We start from the raw sequence: 12,899 nt of genomic DNA on the forward strand, positions 1-12,899 counted from the left end.
TGGGAACCCAAAATTTAGAGGGCATAAAGCAAAGGCTTTTCTAGCAAAAGAAGTATTTGGGAAAAGCAATACGTAATTAGCAAAAGAAGCAACTCATGCATGGGTCACGTCTCGTCAATATTACTTCATCCCTCTTAAAACAGAAGACAGAATTCGGGTATGAAAATCAAATAAAATAATTTTCGATCTTAATTTAGATACTACGTACATATTTCCTTTGCCACTTTGAAATGAAGTACACATACTGAAAACAAAATAGATAGAATTTCAGATCACAAATCTTGTGAGCAATAATTAAAACTATTCAGGAATATTTGAAAGAATCGTATCAAAGAAAATAGTTGACTACCTAATTATAACAATGTTATATGGACTAGAACAAGAGTGTTCGTAACAAAGCGGTGTTTTTGCGTACACATGCAATAGAAATTTTCTATTCACGCTGTAGTATCACCTTAGAATGTCTTATAAATTCTAAGGTAATATAATTGTCGAATTTTTAATTCTCGCAAGTTTTTATTTTTGGCACATTTGTTTAGTGTAGAACTCTTCTACACTCACTACGAAGTTATTAATAAAATTAGCTGCTAGATACTTTGTGTGGTGGTATATTCGTTAGAAAAATTGTATGTTTTTCGAAACCAAAATGTTTTGTTTTAAACAAAAGAAGATAACAATAATTCGTATCTCATTACAATCTGAGAAGATGATCTCCAAAAGCCAAATTCGAACATTCAAATGACAAAACAAAAATCCGGAACAACATATTAAAGTCATCTTCGTCCTTTTTCCAAGAAGTCGACGTCGTTGTTGGGGTCATTGCTAATCATTTTTTAATTCCTTCAAAAAATTATTAGGGGCCTCAATTTTGGTTGCAATCTGTAATGGTTTTACTACCTCTTCTTTCAATTATTAATAATTATATGTCAGATTTAACACTAACTGACTATCCACAGATTCAGATATTCAATTTAAACAGCCAAAATAGGTTTAGATGTAAGTTGATATTGATTTGACTAAAATTCAGTATTCAATTTAAACAGTAGATGTGAGTTAATATTGATTTGACTAAAGTAGAGGTAAATTCTATAGCAAAAACGACATTTCCAAGATGTACATATGCATTTGACATCTATTAGGCTAACAAGAAAAATACAGAGGACAAAGAACATAATGTCCTGCGGTCAACATCTTTAGTAAAACCAAATAAATCTTACTTAATGGTAATAACCTCTAAAATAAGTTTAACAAAAATGTAAATAATGACCGAACTCGCAAAACAAAAGGCATATTACAAAAGGTATGACAGACCTTGACAGCAATTCTACATTTGTATCAAACAACAACTGATGAAAGAAAGTCCGTTTTTGGCATTCGCGTCTTTATGTCATTTCTTGAGACCGTCTTACACAACGACTGACCTTTTTCTTGAATTCATCTCTATTATCTCTCCATTCCTTCTGCAATTGTCCAGAAAAAAAATATATAGAAGGCATAAGACGGTACTAACAGCAGAAAACTTGTATCAATGTGAACACTCAATCATGATTTGAGCTAGGCAAATGATGGAGTGAATGCGAGGCACAACGCCTATTCATCCTATGGAGTTGAAAAGGGAAAATATTTTGAAGTTTGCCTCTGGACAAAACTTGAGTTGAAGTCAAAAGAAAAAATTATTTAAAGTTGAATCGAGCCGGGGGTCTATCAGAAACAACCTCTCTACCTTGTCAAGGTAGGGGTGTACACACTACCCTCCCCAAACCCCATTTGTGGATTGTAATTGGAGAGTTGAACTTGGAAAAAAGGCTCTGGAAATTGAAGTTATGTATGCATAGTTGTAGTTTGTTGGAACGAGTTTGTCAAGGTTGAGGATTTATGATGGAAGTGGGGATTATTTCAAGTCGAAATACACCTGCAAACCCGCCACTTCAAGTTGAAATAACCAAATTCTTTCTCAAAACATGTGAAACAACATTCAACTTTCTCATAAAAGCGATTATATTCCAAAGAAGAGCATACATAATCTTCTTCACGGCACTTCAAATTCAAGGCTTAGACAATCCTAAAAAAAACTATAAAATTTCGCATGAATTTCATTTTGAAACAGCTTTAGCCAACACCAAACCAAATGTCAAGGACACCTTAGTTGGTGTAGATTGTTTTGATGGGTTTTCTAAGCAAAAAGTTCAGAAATCCTAAGGAATGTCTTAGTAATTGACAGCTAAGGTTCTCAACGCAGCAAAAAGAATCCATAAATCAGATTACTTACAGCGGCTTCCACATTAGCAGGAGACTCATCATTAGGACTTGAAAGCATTGATATGATGCTCAAAATTATGCTCTCAACCTGTATATTACAGCCGTCAATTTTGAATGTACAAAATTTGAGTGTTCAAAGTAAAATAGCATACAAAGATTTGATGCTCGCCTAAACAATCAGAAACAACAACCACAAAAGAAAGCCCAGGAAGGAATGTTGGCGTTATAAGAATGAGATGCAAACAAGTTAAGATTGTCAAAATCTCATAGCATTTGACACATGACAACACAATCATTTAACAAAAAGTGGGATTAATGCCTGCCTACATATATAATATATACTCACTTATTTCACCTACAACTTCATAACATCCTATATCATTAAAACAATAAAGCACATATAGACGATTAATAATCTAGCGCAAAGAATTAGTCATCATATTAACAATAACACAACAGCCCAGAGGCCGTAAATTAAGAATCCATGAAGTAGACGGAATCGAAGACAAGTTGGGAGTGGCCTCTGTGGAGGACAAGTTGCGGGTATCGAGGTTGAGATGGTTCGGGCATGTGAAGAGAAGAGACATAGATGCCACGGTTAGGAGGTGTGACGAGGTTGACCATGGCGGGTCTGATGAAGGGTAGGGGTTGGCCAAAGAAGCACAGGGGAGACATGATTAGGCAGGACATGTCATTGCTTCAGCTTACCGAGGACATGACCCTCGATAGGAAGGTGTGGAGGTCGAGAATTAGGAATGAAGGTTGATAGGTAATGGTGAGTTTCTCCTAGGCTTACCAATAGTACTAATGCTATTCTTGTATTTTTTTATTCCCGGCTCTTTATTATTACATATTATGTCATTCGTATCTGTTACCCTATTACTTTGTTATTGCTATTGTTTGTTGCTTTAATTTCAGTGTTCCTTGAGCCAGGGGTCTACTGAAAATAACCTCTCTACCTTCACAAGGTAAGGGTAAGGTCAGCGTACACATTACCCTCCCAGACCCACCTTGTGGGATTACAATGAGTTTGTTGTTGTTGTATGAAGCAGAAGGAAAACAAGAACTAGAGCCACAGAAAAGCAGCATAGAAGATCAAACAAAAGCAACTGAAGCACCAGAAATAAATGATCCCTCACATTTCACATACATGTCTATTTGGTGAATATGAACGTCAAAATCACTCACTAACTAGAAACTGCACGAATGCAGTTCTAATATATACGTGCAATACAATCATAGACAAACTAGACTCTGTACAACAAATGCAATTCTAATGTATACATGCAACAAACGATTAAATCCAATTTCTCTAGACAAAATAAAAACTGACATTGGAGAATAAGAAATAACTCCGAGATATGCTAGTTGAATCACATCAAACAGCATGATTCGTGAACTGTTCGGATGTGTCATCTACATCAAAACCTGATGAAAACAAACTTTTTCTCTGGTGGAATCACAAATACTTTTTACCATATTTCAGAAAAAAGATGAAAGAAAGCCACGCCAGTATGGTTGTGGTCCTCCACTTACAGGTATTACTACTACAATGTATTTAGCGATGAATAGAGGTCTCATCAATGATAGTCAAGGGTAAGACACTATTCTCATGGATTCCAGATTTAAGTATGGTGGTGAGAGTTCAGAACTGATTCATGATTTAAGCTTTGACGGTGAGAGATCAGAATGTTGTTGATCGTTGACTTACTAGTACAAGAGAGTAGTGTGGCTGTTCGTGAGTAAGTTTTGCAAATTGTCATAGTTAGAGACTAGCTTCAAAAAAGACTGTTTGTTATGTGAGGCAAACGTAAAATCAATTGTCCATCTTAAGATCATGGTTTAGTGTCTATGGTAATCGAAGAGCAATTTGCACCTGCAATACCTTGTTCTTGCCACTGATTATAGCTGTAATGGCAAACATCACTTCTGCCTTTCAAAAAAATCTTTTTGCAAATATCATGATCCAGTTAAAATCCACAAAAGGAGTTTTAAAGATACCTATTTCAACAAGGTAACAACTAGAAAGCTTTTAATATATTAACCTATAATTACATTTTGACAACTGGAATGATCTCTGATACAGTAAGGAATTAAACTAAACCAATTTGTTGTGGATTAAATTTCAAAAATTTGCGTAGTTCTTTGTCATAACTGCTGTGATTTTGCTTTCTTGAGCCGAGGGTCTTCACAAGGTAAGAGTAAGGTCAGCGTACATACTACCCTCTCAACACCCAACTTATGGGAATACACTGAGTATGTTTTGTTGTTGCTGTTGCCTAGCCTGCACCAGAATTTGGAAGTTTCTCCTTTTATTTACAAGTATCAGTTTGGAATTCTCTGCGTAAATGTACACTTATGTTACTGTATACCTTCTTCATTTTGATAGATTGAGTTGAACTATGAGATAAGCTGATGAGAATCATAATTCAAATTTCCATAACTCAGACTGAAAATGAGCTATAGTCATACATATTCAAAACATACATACTCAAGACAATAAGATTAGATCATCTAAACAGGTTCGCACGCTCATTCATAAAGCGAAACTCAATCTTACGGTTATGTAATGCGCTACATTAATTAACCTTTGATTAAGAACCCCAAACCTTTGGGGGGGGGGGGGGGGGGGGGGAGCAAGGAAACATGTGAACACAGTGACATGCTCCAACTATATGTGTGGTTCATGATACTTGAAATAAAAAGAGATATTACATACCGTATGGACAGGAGACCAACGCTCACTAGCAAGCTCATATCCGTTTGGATCATCACCAGGTGGATGAAGTATTGAGATGCAAACCTTTCCATCAGAATAAACTGTGTTTCAAGAAAGAACCAAAATCAACGAGATGATGATGATACTGAAGATCAATCACTTTACCAGCTCTATGAAATAGATATGTAGATACACACCATTAGGATGCCACACCTCCGAGGTAAACCGAATAGTTGGAGGACTGTTGGGATAATTTTGAGGAAAGCTCATGATGGCATTAAAGAAACCGCCTTCACTGCACTTGCAACAATTAATACATAATTAGGAATTTCTTTTGGTCTTTCCAACCCAACCTACAGTACAAGTAACATTGAGACGACGGAATTCTCTTAACTAGATTCATAAACTTAAACCAGCTAAAACTACCTAAAAGGAAATATCAATATGGATTACTGAGCTGCTAAGTCAACCAAGAACGAGCACTGAGTTTCAGTTTGGCATTTTAAGGAAAGGATAATAATAAATCATGTCGAATCATAAGACCTACATCAAGCACATATGAAAGAGTAAATAAAGGTGATTGGGAACTTTTGGATGAGGAAAAAAGTGATGAATATACTTTAAAACCAGGAGCATGGTAATGTTAATTGTATCCACTATGCAGTCCCATAAGGAACTTCAGGGATTTTTATGCCGTCAATAGAGCGGAATGGATAGAAATAAAGCCAATTCCAACTAGTTTGCGAGTAAGGCACATGTAGATTGATCAATTCTTATTTCACAATTCACACAGAACTTCCAGGAAAAGAGAAACACAACAACGCCTCAATCCCAAGCAAGTTTGTGTCAGCTATATGAATCTTCACTGTTCATGTTGCTCCATTCCGCTCCTCTCAGACCAATAAAGGGTAGCTCGGTGCACTAAGCTCCCGCGATGCGCAGGGTCCGGGGGAGGGCCAGACCACAAGGGTCTATTGTACGCAGTCTTGCCCTGCATTTCTACAAGAGGTTGTTTCCGGCTCGAACCCATGACCTCCTGGTCACATGGCAGCAACTTTACCGGTTATGCTAAGGCTCCCCTTGGCTCATCTTAGACCAATATTATACAAAATAAGAAACTAATATAAAAAGTACTAGGAGTTCTCTACTAAGGTTCCAAATATCACCAGATTAAAGAATATATCCAATCCGCAGCTCCATAGTAATTGAAAACCCCATAAGCCAGAACAAAAAAATGCTATAACCTATTGTACAAATTGCAGGATCAAAATTACAACTTTTTCCAGTAATTGTCAGACCTTAAACAAGGGTATGTCATCGGACTTACAGCATCCACAGAATCTGAAAACAATTCAAGAACCAAAATCTTCTATAAGCTATAAGCTGACTCAACTTATTCAATCGATCATATATGACAGAAACCCCATTAACAACCAAATAAAAATCAAAAAGAAAGAACTTTAAGATCAAATCAAAACAATAAAAATTTCAATTTTTAAACTACTACTACTAGTAAAAGACTCACTATAAAGTATCCGGGGGTCCAATAATGGTGACACTCCATTCGAATAAGTTGCTTTCATCAACCAAACCAGCTGAAAATCCATCAACTGGCCTTTTACAGAGATCTGAAAGTAAAAAAAGCAAGGATCTTTACATTCCAATTATAGGAAATAATGAAATTAAGAACACCCAATTAAGCAAACAGTCCAAGAATGAATAATGGTACAAAAAAGCAAGGATCTTTACATTCAAATTTGGGGAATTTAATAGTTATTAACACCCAATTAAGCAAACAGTCAATGACTATAAGTATAAGAAAACAAGGATCTTTATATTCAAATTTGAGGAAATAATAAAAATTAATAACACTCAATTAAGCAAACAGTCCAAGAAAGAATATGGTTAAAAAAAAGCAAGGATCTTTACATTCAAAATTGAGAAACTAATAAAAATTAATGACACCCAATTAAGCTAACAGTCCAAGAATGAGTTGGGTACAAAAAAGATTGTACCTTTGAGTTGTTTCTGAAGGAGGAGACTAGCTTGAGAAGCTGAAGCCATAGACTTCAGTTTGGGGGGGGGGGGGGAGGGGGAGAGAGATTATTGACAGAGATGAGAGAACTCAAAAACAGAATTATAGATTTATAAGATGTTATATATACAGAATAACTTGTTGCAAGTAGGATAAGTAACAATAATGATTACTTCAAAAGATTGTAAAAGTCATGATCAAAGAAAAAATTATTTAAAATCCAAACAATATCATATAAATTGAGACGAAGGAAGTAATATAATTTTTTTTTCCACCGGATGGATTAGGAAAAGTCCCACTTAATTTGGATGGTTGTTATGTATGTTTTCATAATGTGTCGTATAGTATTGTACTGCATCGTTTTGATGTATATAATGTTTGAATATATTATATTGTTTGTCGTCGTTTTATAATGTCATGCACCAACAATAATAAATTTGCAAAATTATAAATAAAAAGTAAGGTACGAGATAGAATAGCTAAAAGGATAAAATAGAATTATTTAATTATAAGGAAAGGGTAAGATGAGAGGAAAAAAATGAGGTAACAACGCAATCACACCGAAATCAATCATTTCATAAAGTGTCACTTTTCATCTTACGTAATGACAGATTTAACAATACGGTACAAAAAATTTAAGTAACAATCAACATATTATATTTAAAGTACCAATACGATACAATATATAACAACCATCCAAACAAGCTGTCCCAATTAAAGATATTTCACATCAAAACTTGAACTCAATTTTTTTAATTAAGGATATAATAGTAACTTAAAATTTATAAAAACGGTTCAGTGCCCTGCGGAGGTTTCTATTTGAAAGTCAAATAGTCTTTTTTAGACGACTGTTTTATGTAAAGTACAGTAATATATGACTAAGTTGATTGAAGACTGAAGATTGGGACCTGAGAGCAGCAGTACAAAGGCAGATTTTGTGGATGAGATTGTATTTTGAGAAGTTTTGATATTTTTTGGTTGTAAATTAACGGTTGAAAATGATAATATGCATTATGAGTGGTCCTACGTATATTTCTTTTCAGGATTCTCATAGATATAATATTCTCTCCCTTTAATTTATACTCCTTATGTTTTAATTTATTTGAACTTATTTAACCGGATATAAAATTTTAAAAAAGAGAATAATTTTAAACTTGATGGTAAAATGAAACACATATATTTTGTGTGGCTATAAATCATTGTATAAAAATAAATTATTTTCAAATAAAAGGGGTCATTTTTTTTTGTACGGATTAAAAAAATAGGTTCATATAAATTAACGGAATGAGTAGGTATTGTGTGACTAGACACTAAATTTAAGAAAGAAAAAAAACTTTTAAAATTTATGATTTAAAATAAGCCTTAAATATTCATGTGAATATAAATTATCTCATTAAGGATAAAAATAAATTTTTTAAAGCATAACTACTTTTACTTATAAAAAAATTATTTTTTGTGCCAGGCCAAAAAACTATATCACATAAATCGGGATGGGCTTTTTATGACGTCAATATCATGGAAATGACACTAGATAATTATTTTAAGCATGATGTTTAAAATATATTTACAGTTTACAAATATATTTAAAAATCTGTCAATTTGCTCGAATTTCAGGACATGACATCCTAAAGTTTAAACCTCAACGTCGAACTTCAGGATATTGTATCCTAAAGTTCAAAAATTATGTCCAAAAATTAGAATTTTATACCCTGAATTGAATTAATAGTTCAAAATTTAGGATACTTAATCCTGAATTTTAAATTAACAGCTCAAAATTTTAATAAACTAAGCTCCCGTTTGACCGTAAAATTTGGAAACTTTTTTTTCCAAATTTTGTTTTCAAATATCTATTTGTTTATAGATTTTAACCCTTTTGGCCAGATTTTAAAAACAAAATCTTCAAATCACAAAACAACTCTAGAGTAGTTTTTGAAGTTTTTTACTCACAAAACTTCAATTTCATTTTCAAAGTAAATTGCATGTCTAGACACAATTTTTAACTTTCAAAAATTATTTTCATCTCATTTTTAAAAATTCTTTTTTCTTTCAAATTTCAACCAAACAACTCAAAAGTAAGAAATTTAGGATACTAAAATTTAGATGACTTTGTCCTGAAATTCAGACTTGAATATATTATAAATTATTAATATATTTTAAATATTAGGATTAAAAGTGGCAACCAGTGTACTTCGCCCGTTATTGTCCGACATTGTGTGGGCACACCTCAACCAATTGAAGTTTATTGTACATTAGAGTTGTCCTACGTATATTTCTTTTCAGGATTCTCGAATGCATATGGTAGCTTTTTATGACGTTATTGTCCGACGCTATGACGTCGTTCCGAAACCTAAATACCAATATCCTGGACTCAAAATATGTTTCTATAGTATTAAAAAAGTTATTTTTCTATATAAAATTCGGTATTATACCGCGTTTTACTTTAACGAAGCTTTAGCCGTTAAAGCAAAGCGTAGTATAATACCGCATTTTACATAGAAAAGCGCGGTATAATATCGCGTTTTATTTCTTTTTGGGTCCACCAATTAACAATAATTTAAATATATAAAGTGCGGTATTATACAACATTTTACATAGAAAAGCGCGGTATAATACCGCGTTTTACTTCTTTTTGGGCCCACCAATAAGTGTCATGCGGTTAACTGACATAACAATAATTCAAATATATAAAGCGCGGTATTATACCGCATTTTACATCAAAAAATTCTGCCCCTCCGAGCTAGGACTTGCTTATTTAAAGGCATTAGGATTTTATGAAAATTCATTCAAAACTTACCTTCAAACTTCCGTTCAAACTTATCTTCTTGTTATCAAGCATTTTTTATAATGTCTGAAGAGCCAAAAATAAGGGTTTCATTATATTTGGAGAGGGGGGTGAGGTTGTAATGGAGAATAACTCTGTGAGGTATAGTTCATCTCCACAGTGTCATGTTAAATTGCCGCTTACAATGGAGTACGATAAATTGGTATCGTTGTTACGTAAAAAAATGAGCGTGAGGAAATGTTCGGTGAACCTTAAAGTAACCGGTAGATTTCCGTATTCTGTGACTCCGCAGGGGTTTGCTTATTATTCTGAGTTTAACATCAAAGATGATGAAACTCTTAGAGATTTTTTGTGGATTCCGGATGAATATAGGGAATTTATTGTAATAAAATTGTTGAAAATGTACGTCAAGGCTAAAAACGTTGGCAATAATGAGATTGCGCAAAGCAGGGATAACCCCTAGTCATCGGGTGGTTATTCTGGAGGAGTTTTTGCCGGACAGATTCCTGATGAAAGAGTTTGCCTTGATTTAAACTTATCACCACTGGCGAATGAACAGCAAGGAAATAATTTTCTACTTTACATAATCCACAAGACGACTGGTAAATTTCAATTTTTCTACGCTTTAGCGATGTTTATTTTATGTTGAATTGGATTTGTTTTAACACTCATATTTTCCACAGGGGATATCGTTCGGATATGAATTTTACAAGTTATGCCCCGCTCCTAGTTGGAATATGCATAGTTCTGTCGTGTTGGATCATGGTGGTCCATCCAGAAGTCATCACCAACAAGAAAATGCCCATCATGGAATGTCAACACAGTACGACTTGTAAGTGAAGTGATATAGCTATATGTAAAGTATCTATCAATTTGAGTAGCTTATCATTTTGTTCTTTTTGTGCAGTGAAAACGAGCAACTTGATGTTCCTGACCTCACACAGTTGCCCGTAGACGATGTATTAACTCGTGATTTGGCAGATGCGCAGAGTCAGGAAGATGATAGTGATTATGACAACAATGTCGATGAGTCTGGAGATGACACACTCTTCCCTGAGGAAGGTGATGATGAGGAGGAAGTGAATGTCGAACCTGAGCTAACGAGGGAGCATGCTCCTCCACCTCCCGTTAGACCAGAGTTTACAAGTCTCATATGTCGTTTCATGAGCGGAATATTCCCTACCTTGATAATTTGCCAAGTATGCCAGATGTGGATGCCCTCACAAGGGATGTTGACGAATTTCGGTCAGCAATGTGGGATGAGTCTAAAGGGCATGTATTTTTTCGATAAAGCTCGCCTAATCAGGGCTATAAAAATCTACAGCATAAGAGAGTGTCGTGAGATGACGGTAAGGGCGTCAACTCCGGAGGTATACAAGGTTGTATGCCGTAGAGACATTATGGGTTGTCACTGGATGTTGCGTGCGAGTAAGAAGAAATCAGGGTTGTGAAAAGTCGGTAAATATATTAGCACCTACAGATGTGAAATGGACACATTCAATGAGAATCACTTCAACTTGGATGTAGACTTGATTTCTCTTGTCTTGATTCCATACTTGGAAGTGTCCATTAGGTTCAAGATCAAAGAATGTATTACAACTGTCTACCAGGAATATGGGTGTACTATAACCAAAAGAAAGGCATATCTCGGGCGCAAACGTGCTTTTGAAATTATTTATGGTGACTGGGATAAGTCATTTTCATCTCTACCCAGGTACATTGCCACACTAAAATACTTTAACCCCGGGACTGTTGTTGAATGGAGGCATGAGCGGAGTCCGAGAAGATCGGAATATATTTTCAACTATGTGTTCTAGTCATTTAAAACAGCAATTGATGGTTTTGTGCATTGTCGTCCGGTAATTTTCATAGACGGTATTCATGTCTATGGAAAGTATGATATTAAGCTTTTGATCGCATTTGTAGTAGATGCCAACGGACGAATATTTCCACTAGCTTTTGCCATTTGTGCCAATAAAAGCGAAGAGACGTGAACGCTTTTTTGAACCACTTGAAGCAGCACGTTGTCAAACAGCGTTCAGGTATTTGTCTAATATCTGATCGGCATGGTGGTATTTTAAGTTCTGTACGACATTTGCTTGAATGGCATGAACCCTATGCATACCACCGTTACTGTGTGAGGCACCTGAAAGTCAATTTTCAGAAGAAATATCACGACAAGGCCTTGCATGATTTAATGTGGATGGCTGCAACTGAGCACCAGCAGTGCAAATTCACGAGGCGCATGGAAGCGATCCGACAGTTAGATCCACGAGCCTATACTTGGCTAATGGGATATGAGCTTCACAAGTGGACATTGCATGCTGATAGTGGTAGATGATGGGGAGCCCTGACTACAAATGTGTCGGAGTCATTCAACGGCTTATTGAAGTCTACACGTGGATTGCCTGTCACTGCCATAGTCCGGATGACATTCAAACAAATAACGGAGAGGTTTGTTGAAAGGCATAGAGCTGCATCGGAATTGATGGACAAGGATGTTCAATTTATGCCAATACCGATGAGAAGATTTAAGAAATACAAGAGGCGAGCACATTGACATTTATATTTACAGTACGATCACGACCGGGGTATTTTTGAAGTTCGCACAGCTATCCTCGGACACCGGGGGAATACTCTACATATCGTGAATGAAGCCCGCAGGTTGTGTTCATGTGGGAAATGGACCATCTACCACATGCCATACGCACATGCCATGAAGTGCTTTCAACAAGTTGGTTTAGGGGCAACCAACTATGTTGATAGCTAATACAGTGTTGCTGCATACGTAAACACATACAGTGGGCAGTTGCAGCCATTGGGTGCTGAGCATTATTGGCTGCCAGAACCATTTAAAATGTTGTTTAACAAGGACTATTTACGCAAGCTACAAATGCAAAAGAGAATGCATATACAGAACCAAATGTATGTTGGTGATACCGTTTATGCGCGTAAATGTGGCATATGCTCGCAAACAGAACATGACTATCGTAAATGTCCTCCAGCTGGTGTGGGTGGCGATGGTAATTCAGCTCCTGGTGCAAGTTCGTCGAATGTACCCAACTATCAAGGATACACCTAGTGTTTTGTTTTCGTAATGTTTT

At 35.5% G+C, this 12,899-nt stretch overlaps 1 protein-coding gene across 2 annotated transcripts; it reads right to left on the bottom strand.

Annotated features, from left to right (window-relative positions):
* Positions 1–1,063: 1,063 nt before the first annotated feature.
* On the bottom strand, positions 1,064–7,147 carry LOC107784606 (ubiquitin-conjugating enzyme E2 7). 2 transcript variants are annotated; one of them, XM_016605762.2, is made up of 7 exons: positions 6,994–7,147; positions 6,504–6,606; positions 6,277–6,319; positions 5,176–5,273; positions 4,979–5,079; positions 2,270–2,347; positions 1,064–1,460 (listed from the first exon to the last, which is right to left on the bottom strand). In XM_016605762.2, the coding sequence occupies exons 2-7, from the start codon at positions 6,583–6,585 to the stop codon at positions 1,383–1,385; spliced, it is 480 nt and encodes a 159-aa protein (XP_016461248.1). In that variant the 5' UTR covers positions 6,586–6,606; positions 6,994–7,147; the 3' UTR covers positions 1,064–1,382. The 2 variants fall into 2 exon arrangements, with proteins under 2 accessions (XP_016461248.1, XP_016461247.1); XM_016605761.2 differs by lacking the exon at positions 6,277–6,319 and having other exon boundaries at positions 6,994–7,146.
* Between the last annotated feature and the right edge of the window lie 5,752 nt (positions 7,148–12,899).

Source organism: Nicotiana tabacum, chromosome 11 (genome assembly GCF_000715075.1).
Source record: "Nicotiana tabacum cultivar K326 chromosome 11, ASM71507v2, whole genome shotgun sequence".
Lineage (NCBI taxonomy): Eukaryota > Viridiplantae > Streptophyta > Magnoliopsida > Solanales > Solanaceae > Nicotiana > Nicotiana tabacum.